The sequence below is a fragment of the Candoia aspera genome, chromosome 17 (assembly GCF_035149785.1).
Source record: "Candoia aspera isolate rCanAsp1 chromosome 17, rCanAsp1.hap2, whole genome shotgun sequence".
Taxonomy (NCBI): domain Eukaryota; kingdom Metazoa; phylum Chordata; class Lepidosauria; order Squamata; family Boidae; genus Candoia; species Candoia aspera.
Genome location: NC_086169.1, coordinates 4,285,584 through 4,311,290, shown reverse-complemented (window position 1 = coordinate 4,311,290; position 25,707 = coordinate 4,285,584). Strand labels below are relative to the sequence as shown.

The 25,707-nt window shown below is 50.5% G+C and overlaps 3 protein-coding genes across 4 annotated transcripts; 2 read left to right on the top strand and 1 right to left on the bottom strand.

Moving 5' to 3' along the window:
* The first annotated feature begins 674 nt into the window (after window positions 1-674).
* On the top strand, window positions 675-4,084 carry ZBTB3 (zinc finger and BTB domain containing 3). 2 transcript variants are annotated; one of them, XM_063317030.1, is made up of 2 exons: window positions 675-715; window positions 2,327-4,084. In XM_063317030.1, exon 2 carries the CDS (start codon window positions 2,375-2,377, stop codon window positions 3,704-3,706), a length of 1,332 nt encoding a protein of 443 aa, XP_063173100.1. In that variant the 5' UTR covers window positions 675-715; window positions 2,327-2,374; the 3' UTR covers window positions 3,707-4,084. The 2 variants fall into 2 exon arrangements, with proteins under 2 accessions (XP_063173100.1, XP_063173099.1); XM_063317029.1 differs by lacking the exon at window positions 675-715 and adding an exon at window positions 1,344-1,537.
* A 3,051-nt stretch (window positions 4,085-7,135) lies between these two features.
* On the bottom strand, window positions 7,136-10,558 carry LOC134506843 (microtubule-associated proteins 1A/1B light chain 3C-like). Its single transcript, XM_063317206.1, has 3 exons — window positions 10,478-10,558; window positions 8,281-8,387; window positions 7,136-7,298 (listed from the first exon to the last, which is right to left on the bottom strand). The coding sequence occupies exons 1-3, from the start codon at window positions 10,556-10,558 to the stop codon at window positions 7,136-7,138; spliced, it is 351 nt and encodes a 116-aa protein (XP_063173276.1).
* An 887-nt stretch (window positions 10,559-11,445) lies between these two features.
* LOC134506736 (uncharacterized) lies at window positions 11,446-24,440 on the top strand. The gene is made up of 4 exons (XM_063317028.1): window positions 11,446-11,793; window positions 18,729-19,011; window positions 19,740-19,982; window positions 22,466-24,440. Exons 1-4 carry the CDS (start codon window positions 11,614-11,616, stop codon window positions 23,914-23,916), a joined length of 2,157 nt encoding a protein of 718 aa, XP_063173098.1. The 5' UTR covers window positions 11,446-11,613; the 3' UTR covers window positions 23,917-24,440.
* The last annotated feature ends 1,267 nt before the right edge of the window (window positions 24,441-25,707 follow it).

Genomic DNA, 25,707 nt, shown 5'->3' with positions numbered 1-25,707 from the left:
GGGTGAGAATCTTGGCCCCAGATTTGGAAAGTGAACCTGTTGCAAATTGAATCATCTCTTTGCACTTAGCTTTTGGCACACCAGGAGAAATGAAGAGGGAGTGACAGGGAAGTGCAGGGGCTTCTTTATTAAAAGTCATATGGTTGAAAAGAATTAATACTTAATTAATCACCATATTGACTCTGAAAAGGGTTTTGCTCTGTTTCACTAAAAATAAGAGGCCTGCGCGCCTCATTATATCAGCTGCATCATTAATTTGCATCCTTTAATAAGGCGGGATTTTAAAAAACAAACAAATAAACAAACAAATAAACTGCCCAGCCGGCCCTCCTGGGTAACCGAGGAAACCGAAGTCCCGCCTCCTCCCCCTCTTCGCCCCTCTTGGGTTTTCTTCTAAAACGCCGTTCCGCCAATCACCGTTAGGAGCGAACGGCGGCTCCTCCACTGACTGTCGGAAACGTCGGCGGCTCCTCCAATCGGAGAGCCGGGCCTCGTCCCGCTCGGCCAATCAAAAGAAAGAGCAGGCGGGGCCGGCCCCAATCGCCGTTTATCTTCCAGCCGCGCCCAGGTTGGACGAGCGCGGCGAGGGAGCCATTCAGGAGCGGAGGCGCCCTGGGAGTGACAGCGGCTACTCCGCCTTCCCGGAGAGGGGCAGAGGCGAGTGGCCAATCAGGCAGGAGGGGGCGGGTCCCTGGAGGCCTCTGCTTTGTGGTCGGTAAGTGGGGGAAGGAAGGGGTCCCTCCGTCGCCCAACGCACCCCCTGTTGGGGGGGAGGAAGAAGGGCGCCCCGCGGTCCCTCCACCCGCTCAGCCTTTCCTTAAAAACGGGGGGCACAATGGGGGGCTGGGGGCCAGTTAGGGAGTCGGTATTGGGGAGGGGGCGCAGGGAAATAATGGGCAGCAGCCCCCCAAGAGGGTGGGAAGCAATTTCAGGGATGCGGAGAAACGGGGGCAAGGGGGGAGCGGGCAACAGGTCCCCCAACTTTACAGAGGGAGGAAATGGAGGGGGCAGTTTGATGGGGGGTGGGAGAGAAAGGAGCATGCCAGCCTTTGCCCCCCCCCCCCGCAGCCTGGTGCCCTCCAGATGGGCTGGGGTTGCAGCACCCATCATGCACCGCCGGGGAGCAGCAGGTTGGGTTCTGGGGGGGTAGGTCCCCCACAGGGCTTGGAGAAAGCAGGGTGGTCTTTACGTAAGGTAGCCTTTTTAGGGGTTTAAATCGTCAGCAGCCAGAAATGGAGCCAGCGAGGCGTTGCCTGGCATCGGAAGAACCCGCCAGCTGTCACACAAGCTGGGATGAATCATCATCCGATCTGGGAAAGTGGGCCTGATCATCCAAGTGGTTTAAGGGGCCGGGGTCTGTGTACGATGGCGGTGGGGTATAAATTCGATAAGGGATCCACGAACCAACGATGGTCTGTTGTACAAATCCGTTATGCCAATCAGAGCTTACAATATTGGCTCGGTGCCCAAGCCGGAGGTGTGCGACAGAGCCCGTTACCGGGCTGCGTGGAAGGCCTCGTGTGTTTCTTCGGCTGCTGTACGTTTTGCCTTTTCTGGGCTTTTATTTTTCAGTTGATTTTAGTCATTGTAGCTATTTTATTTTAAAACTGTATGCCGCCCAGAGTCGTGGGTAGGAGGCGGGCAGCCATATCAGTGGATTAAATACATAATCGATCAGTGGAAGTCTAGAATAAAAAGTTGGCCTTTCTGTTTCTTAAAACAGAATGTGCTCCCCAGAGTTGCTGGGAATTGGGCGACATACAACTTTTTTTTTTTTTAATCTGTCCAATTCTCGGAGACTGCCTGGACAAGTCTCTGCAGTTTTCTTGGCAAGGTTTTTTGGAAGTGGTTTGCCATTGCTTGCTTCCTAGGGCTGAGAGAAGGTGGCTGGCACAAGGTCACCCAGCCGGCTTTGTTCCCAAGTTGGGACTAGAACTCATGGCTTCCTGGTTTCTAGCCTGGTGCCTTAACCACTAGACCAAACTGGCTCTCTGAAATCTAATTTTTTTTTTAATCCTCCGATTCTCGGAGACTGCCTGGGCAAGTCCCTGCAGTTTTCTTGGCAAGATTTCAGAAGTGGTTTGCCGTTGCCTGCTTTCTAGGGCTGAGAGAAAGTGACTGGCTCAAGGTCACCCAGCTGGCTTTGTGCCTAAGATGGGACTAAAACTCAAAGCCTGCCGGTTTCTAGCCTGGTACCTTAACCGCAACACCAAACTGGCTCTCAGAAATCTAATAAATAATAATAATTATTATCATCATCATCATCATCATCTGCTTCTAACAATGACCCTTGTTCTCTCCCTCTCCTGTTGGCTGCTCCAAGCAGGCCAGACTATGTCTTTAGCATTCCTGCCGGCCTGAGAGAGCCCCCGCGATGGAGTTCCCCGATCACAGCAAGAACTTACTACAAAGGCTTTGGGAACAGAAACATGAAGGTTTTCTTTGTGACTGCACGGTCCTGGTGGGCAGCACGCAGTTCCTCGCCCACCGGGCGGTCCTCGCCTCCTGCAGTGCCTTTTTCCAGATGTTTTACAAGGAGCGGCTGGATAAGCGTGACTTGGTCTCCATCAACAACGAGATCGTCACGGCCCCGGCCTTCGGGCTCCTGCTGGAGTTCATGTATAAAGGCAGCCTCTCGTTCGGCGACATGCCGGTGGAGGACATCTTGGCAGCGGCCAGTTACTTGCACATGAATGACATCGTCAAGGTGTGCAAGAAGAAGCTGCAGGCTCGGGCCTTGGCCGAAGCGGACAGCACGAAGAAGGAGGAGTGCCTGCTTCATCTCCCCAAAGCCCAGCCCTTATCCTTGCCCCCTCCACACGCCTGCGACCTGGAGAAAAGCAAAAAAGAAGGCTGGAAAGCCGGGGAGAAAATGGCGCCCGAGGAACCGTTGGCCTCCACTTTGGACGTCGCGGACACCACGCAGCCAGGCATGGAGGCCCCTTCTTCCGCTCGGCCTCTTCCACAACCTCCTATCGCTGACGTCTCCCTGTCGAGCCCCAGCAGCTCCACCGAAACCCTGTTGTACGGCTGTTTTCCTGCCGGGACTGGGGCTGAAGGGCCACCCAGCCTGGATCCCCCTCCGGAGAGGTATGCTGAACAGCGGGGCCCATTTGGGCCCAAGCAGCCAACCCAGTCCTCCGTCAAGGTCAAGGTGGAAGCCATCGTGATCTCGGACGAGGAGCCCGATGGGGCTGAGCAGCTGGAAGCACCCACCCCAGAGCTGAGGCTAGAAAATATCTTCCAGAAAGCTGGTGGGGAGGTGGGCTTGGGGGGAGGCTGCGGACGCCACCCGGACAGTTTTGAGGAGCCCGGCGGGATGGACGAGGTCTCTTCGGAGAGCGGCTTCCTGCCCCAAGACCACGTCCCGTACCACATGATCCACATGCCCGGCGGACAAGCCTTCTCTGCCCTGGTGACTCCCCCCTTGCACGAACAGATGTACTTGCAGGATTACGAGTCCCACTCCAGCTTTGGCCTTTTCACCGAGGACGTGCCCACGTGCAAGACGTGTGGGAAAACCTTCTCCTGCTCCTACACGCTGCGGCGCCACGCGACCGTCCACACCCGGGAACGCCCGTACGAATGTCGCTACTGCATGAGGAGTTACACTCAGTCCGGAGACCTTTACCGGCATATCCGGAAGGCCCACAACGAAGACCTGGCGGTGAAACGCTGCAAACATGATGTGGAGAATCCTTCCTAGGGCACGCTGTTGGTTCCCAAAACCAAGGGCAGAGTCCTCTGGTCTTCTCGTTCCCGCAAGAAGCCACACCGCAGGTTTCTAATGTTCCCACTTCCTCCTTGCCTGACTTTGTAAACGTGGCCCCGTCTACGGTGCTGCAAAGATTTGGTGTTCAATTTCCCCTTGCGGGTGAATTCTTCGCCGATGCAGTCGTCTCCAGGCATTCCTGCCCCAGGTTTGGAAAGAAGCCACCGGAAACCGTCACCGGACGAGGATGGCTTATCTCGTGTATTTATTTGTGGGTCAAACGGCCGATACAACAAGCCTCGTAAAGCCGAAGTGGCGTTTCGGCTGTCTGGGAGATCGGCCTTGCTGGGTTGCGGGCAGATCTGTTCTCCGTCGCGGCGGCAAATCAGAATTTCATTGGCGGGGGATGGGAAATGATTGGCGCCCTCCTTGCCAGGGGGCGCCAGGATCTGATCTCGGTTGTAACGGCACAAAGTGGGCAAGACTCCTTGGCAGAAGGGTGCGGGATGCTCTCTCTCTAAATGCCGTAACGCTGCCTAAAGCGAGTGGGCAGCAGATCGCTTCAGACACAACTGGATGCTGAAATATTGCGGACCAGGAACTGGTCTGAGCCCTCTGCCCACCCAGATTTTGGGGCACAGTAGAACTCTCTTTCCCCACCTCTGAGCGATTGTCCTCCCCTCTTCAGAGCAGCCACTGCCACCGGCCACGTTGCAATTCTCTAACCTGTTTGTTCTGTAAGTGGTGCAGCCTTATTGCTAAAGACACGTATTCCACAGTAAAAAGAACAGCAGCAACAACCAAAACCCAGCGCTTCTGAATCTCTGTGGTGTCTGGTACTTCATTTTCCACCTCCAACAGTAAAGCTACCCAACTGAAATGTGTTTCGCTTTCGTTGCATGAATCTGTTGGGTCCTCGGCGTTCTCTGAACTTGGTTGTTTTCTCGCAGACGTTTCGTTCGCAGCCTAGGTAACATCAGTGCGTGGAGGAGTTTGTTGGCTATTTATATATACAGGTGGTCCTCACTTAACGACCACAATCGGTTGAATTTCGGTTGCTAAGGGAAGCGGTCATTAAGCAAGTCTGACCCAATGTTACCTTTTGCAGTGGTCGTTAAGTGAATCACCTGATGTCAAGTGAACCACGTGGTCGTTAAGCAAATCACACGGTTCCCCATTGATTTTGCTTGCCAGAAGCCACTGGGAAGGTCAAAAATAGTGATCACATGACGATGGGACACTGCAGCGGTCGTAAACGCAAACCGGTTGCCAAGCGCCCAAATCGTGATCATGTGACCGTGGGGATGCTATGATGGTCGTAAGCGTGAGGACTGGTCATAAGTCGGTTTTTCCAGCACCGTCTTAAACCTGAACCATCACTAAACAAATGGTTGTTAAGCAAAGACTACCTGTAGTAGTAACGTCTCCTTTCCCATGCACTGATGTTACCTAGCCTGGTAGTGAAGCGTATGCAGGAAAACAATCAAGCTTGGAGAACACCAAGTGCCCAGCAGTCCAATCCTGAACCCCATGATGCCATGTTGGGCATCAACCGCTCTTCCAAAGGGGGATGAGCTGAAGTATTTGGTCTGCCAGCTAACTTTGAAGACCAAAATCACATATCACCCTTATTCATGGTTTGCTTTACTAGGATGTATAGAATGGGGCACAATTGGCTGAATTTGCGCCAGATACTCTGACAACCCATTGGATGGTTTAGCGCAGAATTCCCCAGCCAGCAGAGGTGAAGTTCACGCATCTTAGAGTTGCCAGGTTTGAAAAATTGGTTTGGTGGATTATGTGAGTCTGGCCCTAAAGCAGACATTGCAAGAATCAGTTATAGCCCTATTTTCTTGGCAGCAGGGTGGCAGCTCCCCAAATGATTTTTCCCCTTTTTGATCCTCAGTAGCAGTCGAGCTACTACAGGGGAAAAATCTCAGACATTCGGTGTAGAGGCACTTAAATATGATTTCCAGAGACAGGATTTTGAATGAGGATATTTGAACCACCCAGTCAAAAGTGGGTTTTGCATTGCCGCAGCTTGAAAAAGGATGAACAAACTTTGGGCTTTATTTATTTATCATTTGGGCTTTATTTGTTTATTTGGGCTTTATCTCTTGTTGCTGACTATGCTGGCTGAGCTAAAGGGTGCAGACTTAAAACAGCAAGCTGGCTGTGCGTCTTCATCCGAATTTAAATTGTCAGAAGCCACCGTGGTACCCCAGGAAGATTTTTTTTCTCACATCGCATTGTGAACCAAAAGTCCTTCCTGGTTTGTTTGTTTGTTTTCACCTACTCATAACTCTTTTGACTTCTAATTCTCATTCTACAGGCCATTCGAAAGACTTAGCAAGACCAAGGTCGAAACCAAGATTTAGCACCGTCCCTTACACTGTTCAGGAAGGCTACGACCCCATTTGAAGCTAAGAGTTTGATCTGGAGCAGATAAACAGTCTCTGTTTACTGGGGTGTTAAGGCTGTTGTAGAGGAAACTAGGAAAAAAACCATTCCCCCCTTTTCACTCTGAAATTAGAGCCAGAAGGAAAATAAAGGGAAACCAGGCTTAAATTCCTGTTTCCTAGTCAAAATGGAAGAGCCAAGAAAAGTATGCTACAAAATGAACAGCGACATTCTTTTCCCTTCTCCAGGGCTTGTCAACCATATGCACTTTACTTCTGATTTCTACTTTAGCCATTTCCAACATCTTTTTTTTTTTTTTTTTGCAAATTTTTAAACGCTCTTGGTTTAAATTCATGAGTAGCAGTGAGAACAATCTCTCTCCTTTCCCCCCTCTAAACTGGGAAAGAAAAACCTTTGCTGATCTGCTCCACTTAATAGTTGTGACTCTAGTTAGCACAACCATCAGCGTTGAATTCCCTCTACATTAGAACCGAATTGAACTACGACTCCCAGCAGCCTCAGCTGCTATGGCCAAGGGAAAGGGATGCTGGGGGTTGTCCCCCAACAACAGCCGAAGAGTTCCAGCCTCTGTCTTGCTCTGGGGGCTGAGAAAAACCATAATTTGGGATTGGGACGTTGGGAACAGCCGAGGGCTCAGCATTCACCCCAAAACCGAAGCAGGGCGCAGTAGCATCCTGGCACATCTGGAGCAGAAAGGGAAAACTTTTCAAAACTCAGGAGAGGAAGTGCAGCAGCCAGATTTCTTAGCTAGGGAGCCTTTGGAAAGCACCAAGCGGAGGACGTTTGCCCCCAACGGTACCCGCCACTCAGGATCCCAAAACTGACTTTGCCTTCCGTAAAACCGGTCCTGCCCATCGGGAACAATGTAAGCGCTCCCAGTTTACGTCCGGCAAAGGTAAACAGATCTAAAGAACGCAGCAGTGCAGAAGAAAGCAAGGGGCCAGAATGGAGGACTAGGGCACCACCCAGCCCATCTTCCAGGAGGAATCCGCAGGGGCCCCCTCATCCAAACATCTCCTGGGAGGCGTAGGTGATGTAAAGGAAGCCGTCCTCATCTTTGTACGTGATGTAGATGTTGGCCATGGTGCAGGACATGTTCACGAGGCTGTGGTTGCCGTCCACAAGGAAGTAGAGCGCCTGCGTGGATCCGAGGGCCATCCTGTTGCTGGAGGAGAGGAACAGGCAACATTTGAGGCCTCAAAGTCCTTGCCAAAGGGCGCAAGCCTCCAAAATTGCAAAAAACACCCCCCACGCGTTTTGCAATTCTGAAAGCTGCTTGGAAGCGTGTGGCTAAAGCGGGGTTGCCCAGGATGATCCGATCCGGTTTGGAAACCAGCCCGAAAGCAAATTGGGAAGCCCCGGCTCCCCGCAGCGATTCCCCCTTTGATCTGACTTTTTCCCTGCATTTTCATTTTTGAGGGGTGCAGATGTAAACCTAGGCAAAGGTGGTGCTTGTCGTTTAATGCTATTGCCCTAATTCATTTTTTCCCCGTGTCTACCCAAATGAAATAGAAGCTTGGCCTCCTGTGAAGAAACAGTTAAATCCAATTAGCCCCACCCTGCTGGAGTCAGCTGATGACTGGCTGCAGGGGCGGGCCACCATTCAGCAGGTGCCCCATAAATCTTGTTATTTTTAAAACAGCCTGTCAGGTTAAAAAAAAAAAAGGTCAACCAAACTGGTTTGGTTTAAAGGGTCCCTTTGTCCTTTGCCAAAATGCTCTCTCCCCAGTACTCTTTTGAAATGGCCATCCTGCCCCCCCCAACTAGCTGATAGGGTAAGACTGCATCCTGGGGTTGGAAGGGATCTTGAAGATCATCTACTCCAACCCCAATCAATCAAATCTTTATTAAGGTCATAGGCCAGCATCTACTTTGACCCCATAGCTGCCAGCCATGAAAAGCTGTATTCGCGCATCAGCCAAAGCTATAAAGTGGCTTTGGGGCACCCAACCCTGTTGGCAGTCACGATTTAATGGCTTTATTTTCAAATGCAGATCTTGCCAGTTGTGAGCTACACAAACCCCATTTAAAACATCCTTGGCTGCTTAGCAGAAATGAATCTGGAAGTGCCCATTTCCATTCTTCTCCCCTCTCGTAAACAGGCCCCACATCCTTGGACGACTCTGCCCTGGACTTCAAATGCTCACCGGATGATGGTTACAAACTGGCCCATGGTGAAGTCTTGGGGGACTAAAAATTTAATCTTGTTTAAGGCTGGCAACATTTTCTCCTTAGGATAGCGCTCCAGGATTACCTACAACGAATGGAGAACTGAGATTGAGGATCTGGGAAGGATAAGCACAAGCTTAGATGTAAAGGGAACATGAAACACAACCCCCCCCCCAAGAAACAGCACAAGCAAAATAGAGAAAAATAGGCCCATGTCCACTCCCGTTGTGCAGATTCATTGTGCAAGAAGAGACCAGGTCTTTAAAAATCCGCCAGTTCCCAACACACCTACCGGGAGTTTATAAGGAAACTTAATCCGGATTGTGGCTACTTCATTTTTCCTTGAAGCTAGAACGAAAGTTTTCCGAGAAATGGAAAGAGTTACGATGGATGCTTAGTGGATATTCCCAAGTTCAATTCCCAGGGACTGGTTTCCGACCCCTGTGAGTAGGTTCACATGCCACACCAAGCCATGATTTAACCATGGTTTGTTAAAGGGATCACGATTAGCAAAATTCACCCTGCGCACTAAGCCATTGAGCGTGACCTTGCAGATCACAAGAGCCACATTTACAACTAGCTCTGTTGTATGAACCCCCCAATATTGGGTGGTGCTAGTAACCACCCTTTCCTGAAACCAAACTGTGTATAGCAAAGGCCAGGCCTCATTGTGGTTTAGTGCAACTTCTAAAGTTTGTGTCTCTCTGCAGGGGAATGGCTCCCCAGATCTGATATCTTTCCGCAGCCTGAATCCGAAATCAGCCAGTTTACGTTAGCTGGGAACGATGGGATTTGGAACACCACCCATCTGGAGGGCTTGGAAAGATGGCTAGATCTGTGTAAATGGAGTTTGTCGCATTCTTCAACCCCAACCTAACCAGTCACATTTTATGCTAGCATGCTGAAGAACCCCGATCAGTATTCCTTAAACGTTTTTTCTCTCAGGGCCTCTTCCCCCTTTTAAACATTATGGAGGGCCCCAAAAGAGCTTTTGTTTGTACGGCTGATATTCATCAGTATTTACCGTATTAAAAATTAAAATTGACGCATTTGCTGCCGCTATGGCTTTGCACAATTATTTGATGGGATTTTAATTCACTATTATTTTTCAACCTAGGCTGGCAAATAATTCAGATTTCGCGGACCCCTAAGCGGGTCTTGGGGGACTCCCAGGGGCCCCAGGACCACTAACACGGACCTAGGTTATTTTACAGCTGAGTGTAGGATAGGTGCCCACAAAACTGGGTTAACTGAGTCAGGCAGGGTTTACCTAAGCTGGGGAAACCTATCGTGGGAACGCAGCCGGCTGGCTAACAATTACATACAACTCTAAAAAGAAATGGCCAAAAATAACGGAGAATTGCCCCCTTGGGCCAACAGGGGGAGGCAGCAACCAAGGGAACCCAGCGTCGCCTCGCCCGCGATCGCCGGTCGAAACCGGAGCGTTCACCCGGCGAAGGAGAGAAATGAGTCTCTTACCAAAGGATTTTCTGTGCTTGAACGGAGGAAAGGTGGCCATCGGGAGGATAAAGCGCTGGAGCCGAATCTCCAAACGAAGAGGAAGGTCAGAAGGAGGCGCGCTTGGCTCCCGAGGCGGCTCTGCCGTAAACTTCCCGCGGCCGCTTAAATAGCGCACGGTCCGCGCATTCTCCCAACCTGCTTCCAGGGTGGTCGGCCAGTTCTGGTTCCGGCGGGAGGATACAGGGCAGGGATGCGGGGGAAGGCGAAAGAGGCGCCCCCCCACCTTGGAAACCGCTTAGCGGTGGGTTTAACCCCACCTGGGAAGGCCGGAAGTCGCTTCTGGGGGCAACGGCCGGTGGAACTCCCCGCCACCAGATGTCCAGCCGACAGGAGTATTTGGAGTCGGCGTTGTTCCGAGAGGCGGCTCAAGAGCGGCGCGATTTTACTGAGCGAGACGGAGCAGGGGAGGGAAAGAGGCTGCCCTCCGCCAACTCCACTCTTGCACCGGCCCCGCCTGGAAGGAGAATCCTAATCGACTTCGCAGGGCTGCTGGTGGCCCTGCAACGAAACCGGACGCCTGGAGCTTTTTTGCACAATTAGGAATGGTGTAGTAGTGATGGACGTGGAGTGTGTACCGGCAGCAGGACCGTTCTTCCCGCTTTCTCGCTTCTCCAGGGCTATATTTCAACTTGTAAGCTCCTTGGGGCAGGGAACCGGCCCTCGAAGCTGCAGCTGCTTCTGGTCTACGGTCGCCTCGCTGTTCCACCGGCTCGCCCGAGAGAGGTCTTTTGCCATCGTTCGACGAACGGGGGCTGGGGCTGCGTTTTTTCCTCTTCCCTCCCCGTCCGTCTTTCCTTGTGCCTTTTTGGCCGTAAACAAACAGGGCACCTTGCTCCTGATTTTCTTCTCTTAAACGTTTAAGGCTACAGTCTGGTCTAGTGGTTAAGGCAACGGGCTAGAAAGTAGAAGGCTGTGAATTCTAGTTCCGCCTTAAGCATGAAAGCCGGCTGGGTGACCTTGGGCCAGTCACTCTCTCTCAGCCCAACCTACCTTGCACGGTTGTTGTTGTGGGGAAAATAGGAGGAGGAAGGAGTATTACGTATGTTCGCCGCCTTGAGTTATTTAGAAAAATAATAAAGGCGGGATAAAATTAATTAATCAATTAAATAATTTAAATACACACCGCCGGAGATGGGGGGACGGCCAAGTCCTACCAGTATTATTCTAAACAAAAAAAACAATTGTTGGTCTATCCTATGGGTAGGAAACCTATTTCAGTTTCTCGGTGCTTAAAACTTTCTTTGCTGACTTTTTTTTTAAATAATAAAATTGTAACCCGGGCGGGGTGGGGCTGAGCTACCGGGCGCCCGGCTTCCTTTCGAAGCGCGCAACTTACCAAACTTTGGGGAATGGGGATTTTTTTTTCTCATTTCGCTTTGTGCGGGAAGCGGGGGGGGGGGTGTTCTCCCGGAGGGATGGGCCAATCAGGACCCGGCGACGCGAGTGGGAGGGGAAGGGGCGGGGACCCCCCAAAGGGAGGGGGGAAGCTCTGTTTCCACGTGACTCTTTCAAACCTTTCTCCTTTGTCTGAGCTGCGCTCCGCAGCGCGAAGCGCTCTGGCGCTTCGGCTCCGCTGAACTTCTCGTGGCCCGGGGTGGGGGGACGAGCCTTTCCCGCCTCCCGCCCCTTGATCTGCCCCCCTCTCCCCGCATCCTCGCTCTCCCTTTAGGCTTAGCCCTGTCCCCCACCTGCTGCTCCCCAGCTCCGGGCGCCTCGCCCCGGGTGCATGCGAGCCCACCTCTCCAAACGCGCACGACCTGGGCGCTCCGGCGCCCCGTCCTGGGGGCCCCATGGCCACCCGCCGAGCCGTCCCCCCTTCTCTGTGGTCCGGCAGCGAGCGGCTGCGCATCGGCGAGCGCCTCCAGGCCAGCCTGGCGGGGATCTGGGAGCTGGACCTGCTGCGCGAAATGCAGAAGGCGAGCGTGGAGCGCGCCCTGGAGGAGCGCCCAGCCGAGGCAGAGCCGCGATCGGTGAGATGCCGCCGAGCCAGCCAGGGGTCGCAGTTTTGGGGTGGGGAGGTGGAAAGGCTTGCCCTGCTGGGGTTCAAGCCCCAGCTTTCCACCCCGGGGAATTTGCTCGCGAGGAAACCTGCCGGGAGTCAGGGCTGGTCCTTGCCTAGCCGCAAGGCTCGCCAAACCGAGCCCTCGTGCAAAAAGTCAGACGGGGAGGGGGGCGTTGGGGTCAGCAGGTGAGAAAAGAGCTGGTGGGGTTGAGTGGGCTTGGATGGCAGCGGGCAGCCGCTTTTAAATGTGGATTTCTTTATCGCTGTCCTTTCTCTGGGCATGTCAGCTTCCTCCCGGCCCTTCCTGGAGCCCTCACTGGGGAGGAAGCCCGGCTGCTTATGAAAAGCTTTCCTCTCTTCACCTGTGCAGCATGGGGGGTTTATGGTCCTTTTCCCCCCTTCCCTTGACTGTAAACTCCCCTGGATATTTGCTAGAGAGAGGGGGAAGATCCAACCTTAATTGTTTCTTTGAGCCGAGAATAAGTGGCTGAGATTTACTGGTCTCTTGGTCTGATCTAGCAAGTGGACATCTGAAGCTGGAGGACTCCTCATAGTGGAGCCTTAAAAGCACCGGACTACAACTCCCATCACTCCAGCAGCGGGGCTTCTGGGCTTTGGTTTTTAAAGACCAGGCGAGAGTTGGTGGTTCTCGGTGCCATGTGGCCAGTACCCAGGTTGAGATTTGTGGATTTGAGGCTTGGCAGGCAGCGAGAGGGCCTGCATCTTCTGACTTGATTCTGAATGCTATTTAAGAGACTTTTCTGACCATTCATTCCCAAATTTCAAAATGCTTGGCTTAAAAACCAAGCCCAGCCAGGAAGCATTTGGCTTGGCTTCGCGTTCTTCCCTAAACCAGATCTCAGGGCAGATTCATTAGGTACCTGTGGAACATGCGTGCCCTTGATAGTACTGCAAAACTTACTGGTTATTCTGCAAGAACTAATTTCTGGTTGCTTTGATTTGGTTCCAAGTTAACCCCGCCCTACATTAGAGCAAAGGGGCTTAAGAAAGAGAAGAAAAACTATTAAGCTCCTCCACCGAAGGGCCACAGTTTAATTCCACCTGGAGTTGATAGAAAATCCCTGCAGGGGATTTTAAATGAAAAATCTTAAGAGCAGAAATCTCTCCCTGAAAACGCTTGTAATCTAAAATTGGCTACATGGGAGCAGGAGGAGGGGAAAAAAATCCAGGATTTATTGCAGATGGAGGCTTAGTTTAGTTAGAAATATTCAGTTGCTTTTCTGCAGTGGTCTTCTCCAGCCAGGTCACACCTCCGGGTGGACTTTGATGGCTGAGAAGGCTGGGTGGTATAGTCCTAACCCAGCAGGTGGAGGGAAGTTGTGAAAAGGCAGTGAGAAAATGGAGCTGAGTGCAAATATTGGTGGGTCGTACTCTAATCCAGTGTTCCTCAACGGTGGCAACTTTAAGATATGTGGACTTCAACTCCCAGAATTCCTCAGCCAGCCATGCCGGCTGGGGAATTCTGGGAGTTGAAGTCCACACATCTTAAAGTTGCCACCATTGAGAAACACTGCTCTAATCAAAGAAGTGCTATTAATGTCTTATGTCTGGGCAGGGAAACCGAGTCTGGTTCACAGTTGGATGGGAGACCACAAGGACATCTCAAGGGCTGAGGTTAGACTGAGAAGTTGACAAAATTCCTGAAAACAGACATTCTAGAAAGACAGGTTTAGTTATGGATATGTCCACAAAGTAAACAGGGGTCAAGCTTAGCTTGATGGAGTCTTCCTGTGTACACGTCTCCTGATTCATGCGGAGTGTTTAATAATGCTTCATGGTCGTAACATTCATTGTTTGGCTAGTAAACACCCACCCCCATGCACACAAGACAGAAAGTAGCCCGCCACCAAACTTAGTTGGCGATACAGGTAAGGTGTGAGCTTGCGGCCGATGGGAACAGATCGGGTGGAGCTGAAAGTAACAATATAAATTTGCAGGTGGGGGGGCGGTTGTAAATGACAGGGGTGAGGAAGCTTGGAGTCAGGAGGAAAAAACTGCCAGTGGGTTGGTGGGGAGTTCTTGAGTACGGACGGGGTTGGGGGCAGAAAAGTGATATTCGGAGGGAGGTGATACTTAGTCCCTAAATATGGAAGGAGTAGATTAAAGGCTGAGCTGGGAACCAGGAAGGCTGAGCAGGTATACCAGAGCAGGAAAGGGAAAAACAGCTTGTGCAACGTGGCAGATGGGTAATTAATGTTGAAGATAAGCCTTGAAGGGGGCGGGGAAGGATCAGGAATGGGGCTCATGGAGGAGAGGGGGGGAGTGGGCATCGGCAAGAAGGGGGCCGTGTGCGAATCAAGGTGGGTTTGGTGTGACCTCAGCCTCAGCGCAGTGTTGATACCAAACATATGTGAACACTCCCACTGTTTGGTCATCTGGATCCACGGACCCTCCCTTGTTTCTGTTGTTGCAACCAGAAACGTGGATTGGAATCTGTGGTTGGCTTGAAATGTGACTTCAGGGACGTTTGTTTTCCCTGGGCTTGGCTCGGTTTTGCATGGGAGGTTTTCTCAGGTGGTGCCCCCGAGCTTGGAAGATTGAGAGAGAAGCCCTCTGCAAAAATTTAGCCTGCCTGGCAAGGGTACAAAGGGGAAATTTAGCCTATCTGACAAGGGTGCAAAGGGGAAATTTAGCCTACCTGGCAGGGGTACAAAGGGGAAATTTAGCCTACCTGACAAGGGTGCAAAGGGGAAATTTAGCCTACCTGGCAGGGGTACAAAGGGGAAATTTAGCCTACCTGGCAGGGGTGCAAAGGGGAAATTTAGCCTACCTGGCAGGGGTGCAAAGGGGAAAAAGCTGTCATGGACAGCTGAATGAAGTATGGGGCATTACAGCTGGCAAAAGTCTTCCAGTTGTGTACAGATGTGTGCTAAACCCGGGCAGCTGGGCCCTGTTTGAAATCACAAGACTGCATGGGATGTTTCATGCAGCAACGCGACGTAACACGTTCAAGGGGCCCGCAAAAATTCGTGATTATTTTAAAGATCTCCCCACTTTTTTTTTTTTTTAAATGGACATTCTGTTATCAAGTTTTTTAAAAACGTGATAGGGTGAAAAAGTGCTTGGTTACATCTTGGAAGGATACTTTTAAAATAACCTTTCCTCTTCTGTCTTTTGAAATAGAAACTCCTGGTAATTTCCTCAGCATGCTTGTTTGACGTTTAGAGTCAAGGTTTGGCCAGTATAAATTGTGTAAATCAGATTGGGGGGGGGGCGGATAGATTTTAGGGGTATTAAAATACTATTTTGCCTCCTCTGAAAGCCAAGCCAAGCCATCATAGCTTGCAAACTGCCCTGGCTCAACATGCTACACCTATTCTTTGGTTTTGCTGTTGAGCGAACACGACTTGGCGTTTAATTTGATCCTACGCGCGCTTAAAAACTGGGGTGGTGGTGGCGGTGAGGTTGGATGGGCCCACTTTTTACCAGGACCAACAGCGACTGTCGCTGCCCTTAAAGGCTAAAAATGCCGTATTTTTGAGCGGGGTTAGGGACTGTGATACCCCTGCCCCTTTGCAGTTTTTAGCCTTTTTGCTTTCAGGATTTGAGGCGGCCGTTTGCAAATATTATTTCCTTTCTTCTCCACCCCACCCGCTCCGTCCCATCCAACATCAGGGCTTCCTACGATGAAAACCTAGAACCTTGCAGGGTCTCCCCCAGCTCTAGAGCTGGTGCAGATGTCTTTGGCCTGGATTGCTGGCTGGTGAATTTGCTTTAAAACAAAGCACCTGCTGTTTGCAGTGGTGGTGACTTCCTGTTGGCACCAGCTGCCTCCTGACTGGAGGCTGGCATGCTTGCATTTTTTTAAAAAAAATTATCTTCTCTTTGCTCAGCTTTATGCTCTGGCATTCCTGTGGTTTCAAACTTCCCTTCGTGGGGGCAGATCTTTTCTCAGTTTCGGTCCAACCTCAGCCTTGGAAAGATTCAGGGAAGCTGGATAAAACGATCACGGTCATTTTATCATGCTCGGTGGAGTGGTACAAAAGTTGGAAATTTGTGGTTCAAATATACACACCGATGCAAAGGGTTTGAGAGGTTAATATTCAACTGGAACGAGAATTTTTCTTGCTGGGATTCATGGACAGACAATTAGAATAGACACACTGCTGTAAAGAAGGTTGGAAGCTGCTGCTTTATATCTTTTTCTGTCTTTTTTCTTCCATTTCCTTCCTATATACTTATCACCTTACTTCCTTTTTTCTTTAAATGTGTACTGTCTTTACTTTGTAAAAATCGTTTTAAATAAAAATGATTTTTTTTAAAAAAGGGAAGCTCATGCTTAGGGCAACAATGGCTAATAATAATAATAATGAAAATAATGGGGCTCAGAATAACAGGAAGGCTAACGCAGACTTTCTGAACCAGGGACAGAATCACCTCAAGCGTCTCATCTCACGTTACATTTGTTCTTTCAAATCAAAGACATCTCGATTGCAAATATTAAGTGGCACCAAGCAAATATAACGGGGGCTGTAAAGGTGACACAAAAAGGTTGAGACTATGTGGCCCGCGGGAAGTATAAAACTGTCATTGGAACTAAAAGGGAGAAAGCATCGCTTAAAACGGGGTAAGAAGGCTGGGCGGATGAAAAAATAAATCCATCCAAAATTTAGGACTCAGATTAATCTGTATCCAATGACTAGAATCAAGCTGATTTAACCAATCTGGGTTTTTCTATGCCAGTGTCACTCAACCTTGGCAACTTTAAGATGGGTGGACTTCAACTCCCAGAATTCCCCAGCCAGCCATGGGGTTTAATTTACCTTGTTGGCTTTGTTAATGAGCTGGATTTTCATGGAATCTTGGCTGAGCTGCCGGGACTCCATGCTGGCTGGGAAATTCTGGGAGCTGAAGTCCATACATCTCAAAGTTGCCAAGGTTGAGTAACACTGTCCTAGGCCTTATTTTCCAACCAGTTGCACAGATCCTGGTTTCATTTTGTGGAACTGTTATTGAGCCTATTGGGCTTTGTGGTACTTGCTGGTCTTTTAAGCTGGAACAAATATAAATGATTTGTTGCATGCAAAGTTAATTGGCTGCCTCCCTTTTCTAAGCGCTGGGATTCACCGAGGAATGTCCCTGTGGATGAAAGGATTGGTGGGCAGGCAAGATCTTTCACTGGGGATCATGGGTAGGCAAGAACGGTCACCAGGGGTACCAAGAAGTGGGCTTGTGAGAGAATGTCAAAATGGAGTGAATGGCAGCAATCTTTTAAGGCTGAAGTCTTACCCTGGTTTGTTGGCTCAAGGTGTGGATTGATTGTTTGCAAAGGAGAGTTGTGTCACCTCTGGCTCAGAGGCTTCAGTTAATAGCCGGCAAACGTAACTTTTCTGGCGTCCGTCTCTCAGAAAGCATTTCTTCTGCTTTTGCCTTCAACCCACCCTCTCCCCTTGCATCGGGAAGGCTGTTCCTCCTTTCATGCCAACCAAGATTCCCTCTCATCTTGAGAGGGTTAATATTTTGTAAAGATGCCTTCGGTTTTAAAGAAAAGCTGGCCGGGCGCAGAATAAAACTCCCGACTTCTCCTTTATCATGGATTTCCACAAACGGGGCTTTGACGCAGGTCCTCGTTTCAATTGTGAAGTTGCCGGGACTTTTAAGGCTCATTTCCCCCCTTTTTTTTATAACTTCTCCTTCTTCAGCCTTGCTTCTCTGTATTCGGCGGTGCTGAAAAACAGCCGCTTTTCACGAGGACGCGTTTTGCTTGCCACGTGGAGCGGCGGAATGTGTTTTTCTCAAGATATCCAGGAAGGCCTGCTCGGGTTGGAAAACATCATTCGGTCGATTATGTTTCCTGTTCCTCATCTGTTTGTTTGATTTTCATCCAGTGCTAGCAATCAACCAGGAAGAATTAGAGCTTCCATGTACAGGAGTAATATATCTCACTATGCAAAGGGGCAGGATAGGGAGGGTTGCCCTATACGTCTGTGTGCCCTGCCTTAGATGTCTGCCGTGAGAAACAGGATGCTGGTATAGACGGCTTGCTGGCTTGCTCTTGCTTGCTTTGAAGTCCTGACAATAGCAATGGAAATATTTTGAATTTCTACCATTCTCCCCATGAAACTTGACCACCTACCCCTTCTAATGAATTAATACACCTTGGATTTTGCTTCTTGAGGCTGCAATGTTGGGTTAATGGTGGGAGTCACTCCGCCGCCTTTCCGCCCAACAGTTTTTGGGACCATGCAGGATGCCGAAAAAAGGGGAGGATGGATTCGGCATTATCCGCAATGGAGGAATAGCTGGTGAAGATGATAGAAGTAGCTGAAATGGCTAAATTGACTTCGTTGATCAGAGGAAAGGCCATACCTAAGTTTATAGCTGACGGGATACCCCTTATGGGCTTTTTGCCTGAAACAGAAAAAAAAATAAACTGATGATTTATGGTTTTGATGATTAGACAGCATAGATTATAGAAAGATGGCCATCTGTGTAATCATAGAGCTGCGTTTCCACCCTTGGCCGCATTCAGATGTGTGGAGTTGAACTCCCAGAATCCCCCAGCCAGCTATGGTGAGAAACACTGCCATAAAGTAGGAGGTAAACTTACGATTGTACTTATAATTGCTGTAAAGGAAATTGGAAGCTGCTTCCTTGTATCTTTTTTTTCTCTCTCTGTTTTTTTCCCTTTCCTTTCTTGCACTTTTAGCTTTTTCTTTGATTTCTTTCCTTTCCTTCTCTTTTTCTTACTTTACATTAGTTTGGACTGGTTTTTATCTTGCTTTTGAAAAAATCTTAAATAAAAATAACGTGGATGGATGGCGGGGGTGTGGGATCTACTCTCGCAGGCACAGGACCCCTCTGATGTTGAGTGCCACGAGCCTTTGTGCCCCCCCCAATAGATCTTTTGACCTTTCTCTGTTCTCCTACCTGGCCAAATAGGAGGACCCAACTTGCTTCGGAGGTGGGAAATTGGCCCACGCCACCGGCACGAAGCTGGACCAGAGCAAAGCAGGACATCTCTTGGGATGCTCCGAGGAAGGGACCTTCTATGCCTCGTCGGAGAACATGGAGGTGGATGCCAGAGACCTCTGTGTTCATGCCGAAGATGGTTTGGACAAGGAAGGGTTGGGGTTGAGGATGATGAGCGAGCAGAACAGGAAAGTGGGGATCAACGGAGGAGACACCCCAGAGATGCCAGAAGCCGATTCCAGGCCCAGTTCAGGTATGTCCTCGCTTGCAGAATGTAGCTCCTACCATTTTCTTTTTTGACTCCATCCTGCTCGGTCCCCAAGCTTGCATGTCTGCATTTGTTGGTCTTCCCTAGCCAGGGTGGGTGTAAACCAGGGTCTGTCGAAGCCTTCCAAGCTATCTTGCAGGCAAATGAAATAGTAACGGTGTTTTCTTCCTCCTGCTTGGCTGGTCTCCATTGTTTTAAGCGCTCCAGGCTCAAAGCTGTCTGAACGGCTAAGAGGAGGCCCGTAAAGAAGGCAAAACCTGGCTTACAAGTTTGGGCTCAGCAAGCCATGGTTAACGCGAGCTAAGAGGTGTAAACCAACCGCAAGCCATGATTTGTCGGTTAAGCCATCTGCAGCTCCACAAAAGAGAACCTGGCTTGTGGCTGAATCTGCACGTTGGCTGGCATGTTTGACGTTTAGACCTCTCACCCTACCCAGCTGGTATATTAAATCGGTATGTGCAAAGTGGGGGCGATGGGCGTAGTAGTCTGGTAGATCCAGTCGACCTTGGAGAAAGTCGGGCATAAAAGTAACCACCTTCCCTGTTTCTCTCCAGTGTTTGGCATTTGGGATAGGCTGCCGCTACCCATGGAGGTTCCATCATGATTAACAGCCATTGGTTGAGCTGATCCCTCTTTATAATATTTATTTTTAAAGAATCTGGTTTGCGTTTGCACCACCGCATGGGGTAACCAGGGGTCTCTGCACATTTCAGGGTTTTACGAAACCAGCGAAATGGGTTCCCTGTCGGATTCGTGTGCCTCGGTGCACAGCGACGGACCTGGGGCCTCGCGCTGTAGCATCGGCTCCCTCCCCCACCTGCCCAGCCTGCGCGAGAGCAGCTTTGCTCGGCCACGGTCAACTGACGAGGCGGCTGTCCGGCTCCTCGACCTCCAGCTCCAGCGTCTGACCTTGTCGAACATAGCAAGGACCGACAACCAACGCCCCATGTCCACCGGTAAGTCTGTGTCTGTCACTGGGTGGGTGACCTCAGTGAGTCTCTACTTTGGATGAGAGAGCAGGATCAATAGGGACAGAAAATGCAAGAGTGTGTGGTCAAACGGTGAAGGTGCTAAGCAGGGAGATCAAGGTGCGAGTTCTGCCTTGGCTGCAGAAGCTCCCTGGGGGATTTTGAAAGTCCCTCCCTCTCAGCCCAGCCTACCTCACAGGGTCGTTGCAGGGGAAAAAAAACAACGCCAGGAGGGTGTGTTAACATTTGCCGCCTGCAGTTTTGGAATAAAGGAGTTATTATACATCTGATAGATAAATAAATCTGCCCAGCCCCACCTTGACCATTCTGAGCCTCTCCTCGGAGTGACCTGGAGGAAGTTTCTAGTCCTCATTGCTGCCCCCAGCGTCCTTGAAATATCCACAGTGCTGAATTTGGCTTTGCTGTACAGACCTTGAGGGGCTGGTATTTGGAATCCTCCCGACAGCCCTGCAAGGGAGTTAAAAGCTAAGAACGACAGCGAAATTTTGGCTGACTTCACACATCACACTAAGCCTTGTTCGGAGTTGGGCTAAGCGTGTCGTGTGAATCCAGCCAGTAGGGTTTGTGTAACGTCATGATAGGATCATGTGTACCAGTGAAGGAGCTACTGTATCTGGCAGAGGGGGAGATTTGAACCTGGATCTCTGTTGGTGGGTCAAAGTGGAGGGTCCTTCAGCGATCCTTGGCTTCTTCTCAATCGTCTCCTCCCCAGTCAGATCGGACCCCGCCGTGCGAACGTGTAGGACTGGCACGCTCCATCCGAGCAGCCAACCTTGGAACTCGATCTACGTCAGACAGGCAGCAGAGCCAAACTGTATTTTTGCTTTGCGGCATCGCGTGCAGCCAGCGGAGCCCGCTTCCCTCATTCCAACCTGTTTGTTTACGTGAATGTCTTCGCTGGAACTTGTCTCGGTTTTATAGTCCCCTCAAGGCAACATACAAAATGCCCCGCCTAATTATGGCTTAAAAGCAAAACCCCCTGCATGTCTTCCAGCTTGAGCCCGTTTCCACGTAGAGATTGGTTGAAGGGGCTGGAATCGTGCACCTGCGATAGTCCAGCAAGCGATGGTGTCCGCTGGCTCGGTATATATCTCCTGAGGCCGTCTGTTCCACTGTCCCATGCTTCCTTCCCTGAGGAAGTTTCTCTGGTACAGCATTTCTCAGCCTTGGCACCTTTCAGATGCGAGGACTTCAACTCCCAGAATTCCCCAGCCAAGGTTGAGAAACACTGCACTAGCAAATTTCAAGAGTATCTTGTGGGGTAGGCTTCTTCCTTATTTATTAAAATACTTTAACCGCCCAATCGTTCTCTGGGTGGTTTATAATAAAGCCTGCTAAAAGATGCCGTTTGAGTAAAAGATATGCGGATAGTCCTCATTTAGTGACTGCCTCGTACAGTGACCGTTCACAGTCAGGACGGTGATGGAAAAGTAAATTTCCAAACAGTCCTTGCATTTACTACCTTCGCAGCCCTGTGAAGCAAAGGAAAGCTGAACTCAGATTGTAAGCACACTCACGGTTTTGCTTAGCGACTGATTTCCTTAATGACAGAGTTGCCGATCTCCGTTGTGGTCGCTGAATGAGGACTACCTGTATCCAATAATGTCAAATAAAATGCAGAATAAAAACACCATCCAAACGAGGCAGTCATTTGGTCATTCAAAAGGCAGTCATTCAAAATCAAAAAAGTAGGAATGAAAAGTCAATTATAAGCTCATTAAGCTGGGGGAAATGGAAAGGTATTGACATGGCCCTGAAATCATGCTAATGCTGGTGCCAGCTGAGCCTTTATAGGAAGGGCATGCCATAAACAGGGCACGACTGGTGCCACGTGTTTGCCAATAGTTGAGTTGGCCTACCACGGTAATTTACCATGATCCTGTGTCTAAGTAGGGATGCGGTGGCGCTGCGGGTTAAACCGCTGAGCTGTCGATCGGAAGGTCGGTTCGAAACCGCGCGGCGGGGTGAGCTCCCGTTGCTCGTCCCAGCTCCTGCACACCAAGCAGTTCGAAAACATGCAAATGTGAGTAGATTAATTGGTACCGCTTCGGCGGGAAGGTAACGGCGTTCCGTGAGTCATGCTGGCCACATGACCCGGAAGTGTCCTATGGACAACGCCGGCTCCAAGGCTTTGAAACGGAGATGAGCACCGCCCCCTAGAGTCGGACACGACTGGACTTTACGTCAAGGGAAACCTTTACCTTTACCTGTGTCTAAGTGGATAGGACGATGTCCCCATCCCTCTCTGTAATCCTAGCATTTGAGGCTTTACTTGGTGGCTGCAATTTCCCATTTCTATTTCATTACAAACTTCTCCAGAAATTAAACTGAGAGGAGTCAAAATTCAGATAGACACCCAGGAACAATATTAGGTACTCAGCTAGGTTCTCGCGCATCATTGTAGATCCTCGTTCCTCACAAGCTCCTCTCCAATGTTTCTCTTGGGACAGGTGACCTCGAGTTCCTGTTGGGCCTCAGGGACTTCTCCCTCCCCCTCCGGAGGCCCCCAAATCTCCAGATGCTGCGGTACAAGTCGGACCTGGTCTCCCGAAACACCAACGAAGTCTATCACTACCCCAGTCCTCTCCACGCGGTAGCCTTGCAGAGCCCTCTTTTCACCAACGGCCTTTCTCAAAGCTCGTCCCAGGAAGATCTGGATGAGGGGCCCCCGAAGTTTCCCAGATCTGACTCGCCCAAGAGAGAGCCTCTGTGCTCCAGGGAGCCCCCGAGGGTCCGCTTGGACCAGTACATGGCTAAGTTGGTGCTGCGTTACAAGTGCCGCGCGGCAGGCAACAGAACAGAATCGGGCTACCTCGCAGGGAGCCAAAAGAGTTTATCCATGTTGTCCGTCTGTAGCTTTGGTCTGGCGGCTGGCCAGGCCCTCGGTCCAGTTCCAGGATGGAAGATCCGACGGCGTATCTCCACCTGTTCTCACTTGCGTTCTCCCGAAGGCCCAGAGGGAGCACGAGACTCCCGGGTCCTGGATGGGTTGTGGGATTTCGCCCCGTTTCCCAAGATCAGCTCCTTTCCATCCAGTACCACCACCCTCGCTAAAGCTAGCGAGTCGTCTGTGATTTCCCTTCCAACGCCCCAGGACTCTTTGGTTAACCTCAACCCAAACAAGCCATCTGCCGCGCCAGAGATAAAAGCTTTAGGCTGGGCAGCGGCGGCCCAGCGACAGGAAATCGAGACAGAGACGTCCTTCCAAAAAGAGGCTTCGCTGCCTCGGGCCACTACCGGTGTTGACAAGCTGTACAAAGGCAGACACACTTCGCGGGAATTGGTGAAGACTGCTGAGAAAGAAGAGAAGGCAGCCGAGAGAAGCTGGTTGAGTCCCCGCGAATTACTGCGCAGGTTGAGTCTCCGCCGCAAGCCTTCGGCCCGCACGGGAGGCAGGGCCCGGGCCAGTTCGGAAATGAACGTCCACGCCGCTGTGGGGCTGGTATGTCCCAGCCACCTCCAAGCCAGCCAGGGCAAGGCAATCAAACCGAAGTGGACGTCAGTCCTGGAAATCTCCAGCAAAACCTCTGGACGGCATCGCGCGAAAGCGGGGACGTTCCTTCCGCCGGCAGTGTTGAACCGCAACCTTGCCTTTTCCTCTGACGTGCCAGCATCGTTCTGCTTCCTGGAGGACAGTCACTTTGACCTGCCACCTCGGCAGCGGGTGGGACTCGCCGGCAGCGGGTCCAGCCTCAGTGAGGTGGAAGCGACCAGCGCCGTCAGCCTGAACGGGGACTGGGTTCTCCATCAGCTCGGAGACCGATGGTTGCACGGCTCGGCCACGTTGGATCCGGCCAATTTGCCACCCCATTCCTTTAAGCTTCGGCGCAGCCGTTCGTTCAAGGAGCTGAAGAAGATGGTGTCTCGATCCTTCAAGAGTTCCCGAACTGCCAAATACTAGGAAAAGATTGGACAATCAGCTGGGATGTGTGCGAAAGATGAAGGGACTCCGGAGAGTGTTAAAGGTTTGGTTTTGCAATGACTGATCATGTCGGAAAAGTTTCTCTATCTGTTTGGATGATGGGACCGCCTCCAGGATGTTATCATTCTTCTACATTGCAGCTTCCTTGGCTGTCGGCCTCCCGAATTCAAACTGAAACTCTCGAGCCGTAGGAAACCTACGGACGCGAACCCAAACCAAAGTAGAACTTGAGAGCTCCGTAGAAAGGCCTCCCCCCGAGAGATGTTTTCTTTCAGTGGCTGCATATTCTCGCTCTGAACTGGCTTTCTTAACATTGCTGCAGGAGCAGTGCGAGGGGTGGAGGAAATGCCACTTTTGTTAAAGCCTGCTTCTCGTCTTGGGGTTATTTCGATGTTGTCGGGAAAAACAAGCAATCATGTGCTCGTCCTTGATTTTATGCAACTGGTGATCCACGCTGGGTTGTATATCCCGAATCAGTGAATTCCAAGCTTTGTTTTGGGTTCTTTAGTTCCAATAAAACCAAAAAGGTCGGTGGGTCCTACTTGGATCACAAATTGTATAAGCCGACAATGATGCTGAGAAATTGATCGGAGGGTTGAGTTTTGATCCTCAGCTCTTGTCTCAAGACTGGAGCATATATATCTTGTCTGGGGCTGTTACCCTTTCTCCAAATGAACTTGATTGAAAGCTAGTTCTGAGTGAGGGCCGTCTTCTTTTTTCTCCCTCTTCTTTCTCACTTTTGCCCTCTGCAAATTTGGTCAAAGAATATACCAACTTCCCCCCCCCGCCCCCAGATTCTTTCCCACTATTTATTAAGAGGGGGATGGCATGGCTCTTGACCCAGTTGGTTATTCACAGGCAGATGGTCTTCAGCGCTGGGTCTAACTATTTCTCTTTCAGCTTTTTTGGTGTGGGGATTTCATTCTCCCAGACCTGACAGGTGAGGGTAGGAAAAAGTCCCTTGAGGTTCAGTGTATTTTGGTCCAAAATGTTCATTGCCCTGAAAGTATGGGCATAGTTTGAAACTAAACTCTTGAAGATATTTGCAGATTTTCTAAGATTAAGTTGTCACCAGCTCAATGATTCTTTCGAATTATTTCAAATCAATAGGTTTTGTTTGTACCGTATTCCAAAAATGGATCCGTTGTGCTTCATATTGGGCTGGGTCAGCCCAGCCAGTTGTGGTTAATGCAGCCAACTCTTAAAGCATGTTTTGCTAGTTTTGTGTAGGGTATAAATCCCAGGCTTACCTGGGGTTAAACATGCCACCCTGAATTTATTTGATGTGGGCTTAGCATGTGGTGTCAACCAGAGACATGGTTGTTAGCCTCAAGGGGCAACCCCCCTTGGAATGCCTTGGATTAGGCCTCCCATCATCCTCAACGGGGAGCAACGGCTGACTGGGGGTGATGGGGAGTGGTAGTCCAGCAAAACAAGGGCATCCCAGCTGGAGAGATGATGGCATCCCCCCTTTGTTCAGTTTGCTTGGGATGAAAAGAGAGAATTTTGGCCAATCTCGGGTGGCACGGCTGCGAAGACCGTGCATTCTCCCCATAATTAAAACTGTGTTTTGGGTGTGCATGGTCTGCCCCTCCCCGCCCCTAAAACCAGGCCAGGCTGTGAATTTTCTTCTGCCCCCCAGCCATGCAGTTTTGCATCCTTGATGCCCATGCTGTTGTTTCTCTGCCGGGGGTACAGCGGGCCCCACGAATTGCTGTTTACAGCACGATTCCTTGGCACCACATTGCTAATAACTGTAATTAAGGAGGC

Excerpts from the sequence above, each read along its gene's own strand:
- LOC134506843 (XM_063317206.1), bottom strand. The coding sequence starts at position 10,558 with ATGGCAAAAGACCTCTCTCGGGCGAGCCGGTGGAACAGCGAGGCGACC. Across the intron at positions 8,388-10,477 it reads AGCTGCAGCTTCGAGGGCCG|GTAATCCTGGAGCGCTATCC; the intron begins GTTCCCTGCCCC and ends CATTCGTTGTAG. Across the intron at positions 7,299-8,280 it reads CAGTTTGTAACCATCATCCG|CAACAGGATGGCCCTCGGAT; the intron begins GTGAGCATTTGA and ends CCTCTCCTCCAG.
- LOC134506736 (XM_063317028.1), top strand. The coding sequence starts at position 11,614 with ATGGCCACCCGCCGAGCCGTCCCCCCTTCTCTGTGGTCCGGCAGCGAG. Across the intron at positions 11,794-18,728 it reads CCGAGGCAGAGCCGCGATCG|GAGGACCCAACTTGCTTCGG; the intron begins GTGAGATGCCGC and ends CTGGCCAAATAG. Across the intron at positions 19,012-19,739 it reads CGATTCCAGGCCCAGTTCAG|GGTTTTACGAAACCAGCGAA; the intron begins GTATGTCCTCGC and ends TGCACATTTCAG.
- ZBTB3 (XM_063317030.1), top strand. The coding sequence starts at position 2,375 with ATGGAGTTCCCCGATCACAGCAAGAACTTACTACAAAGGCTTTGGGAA.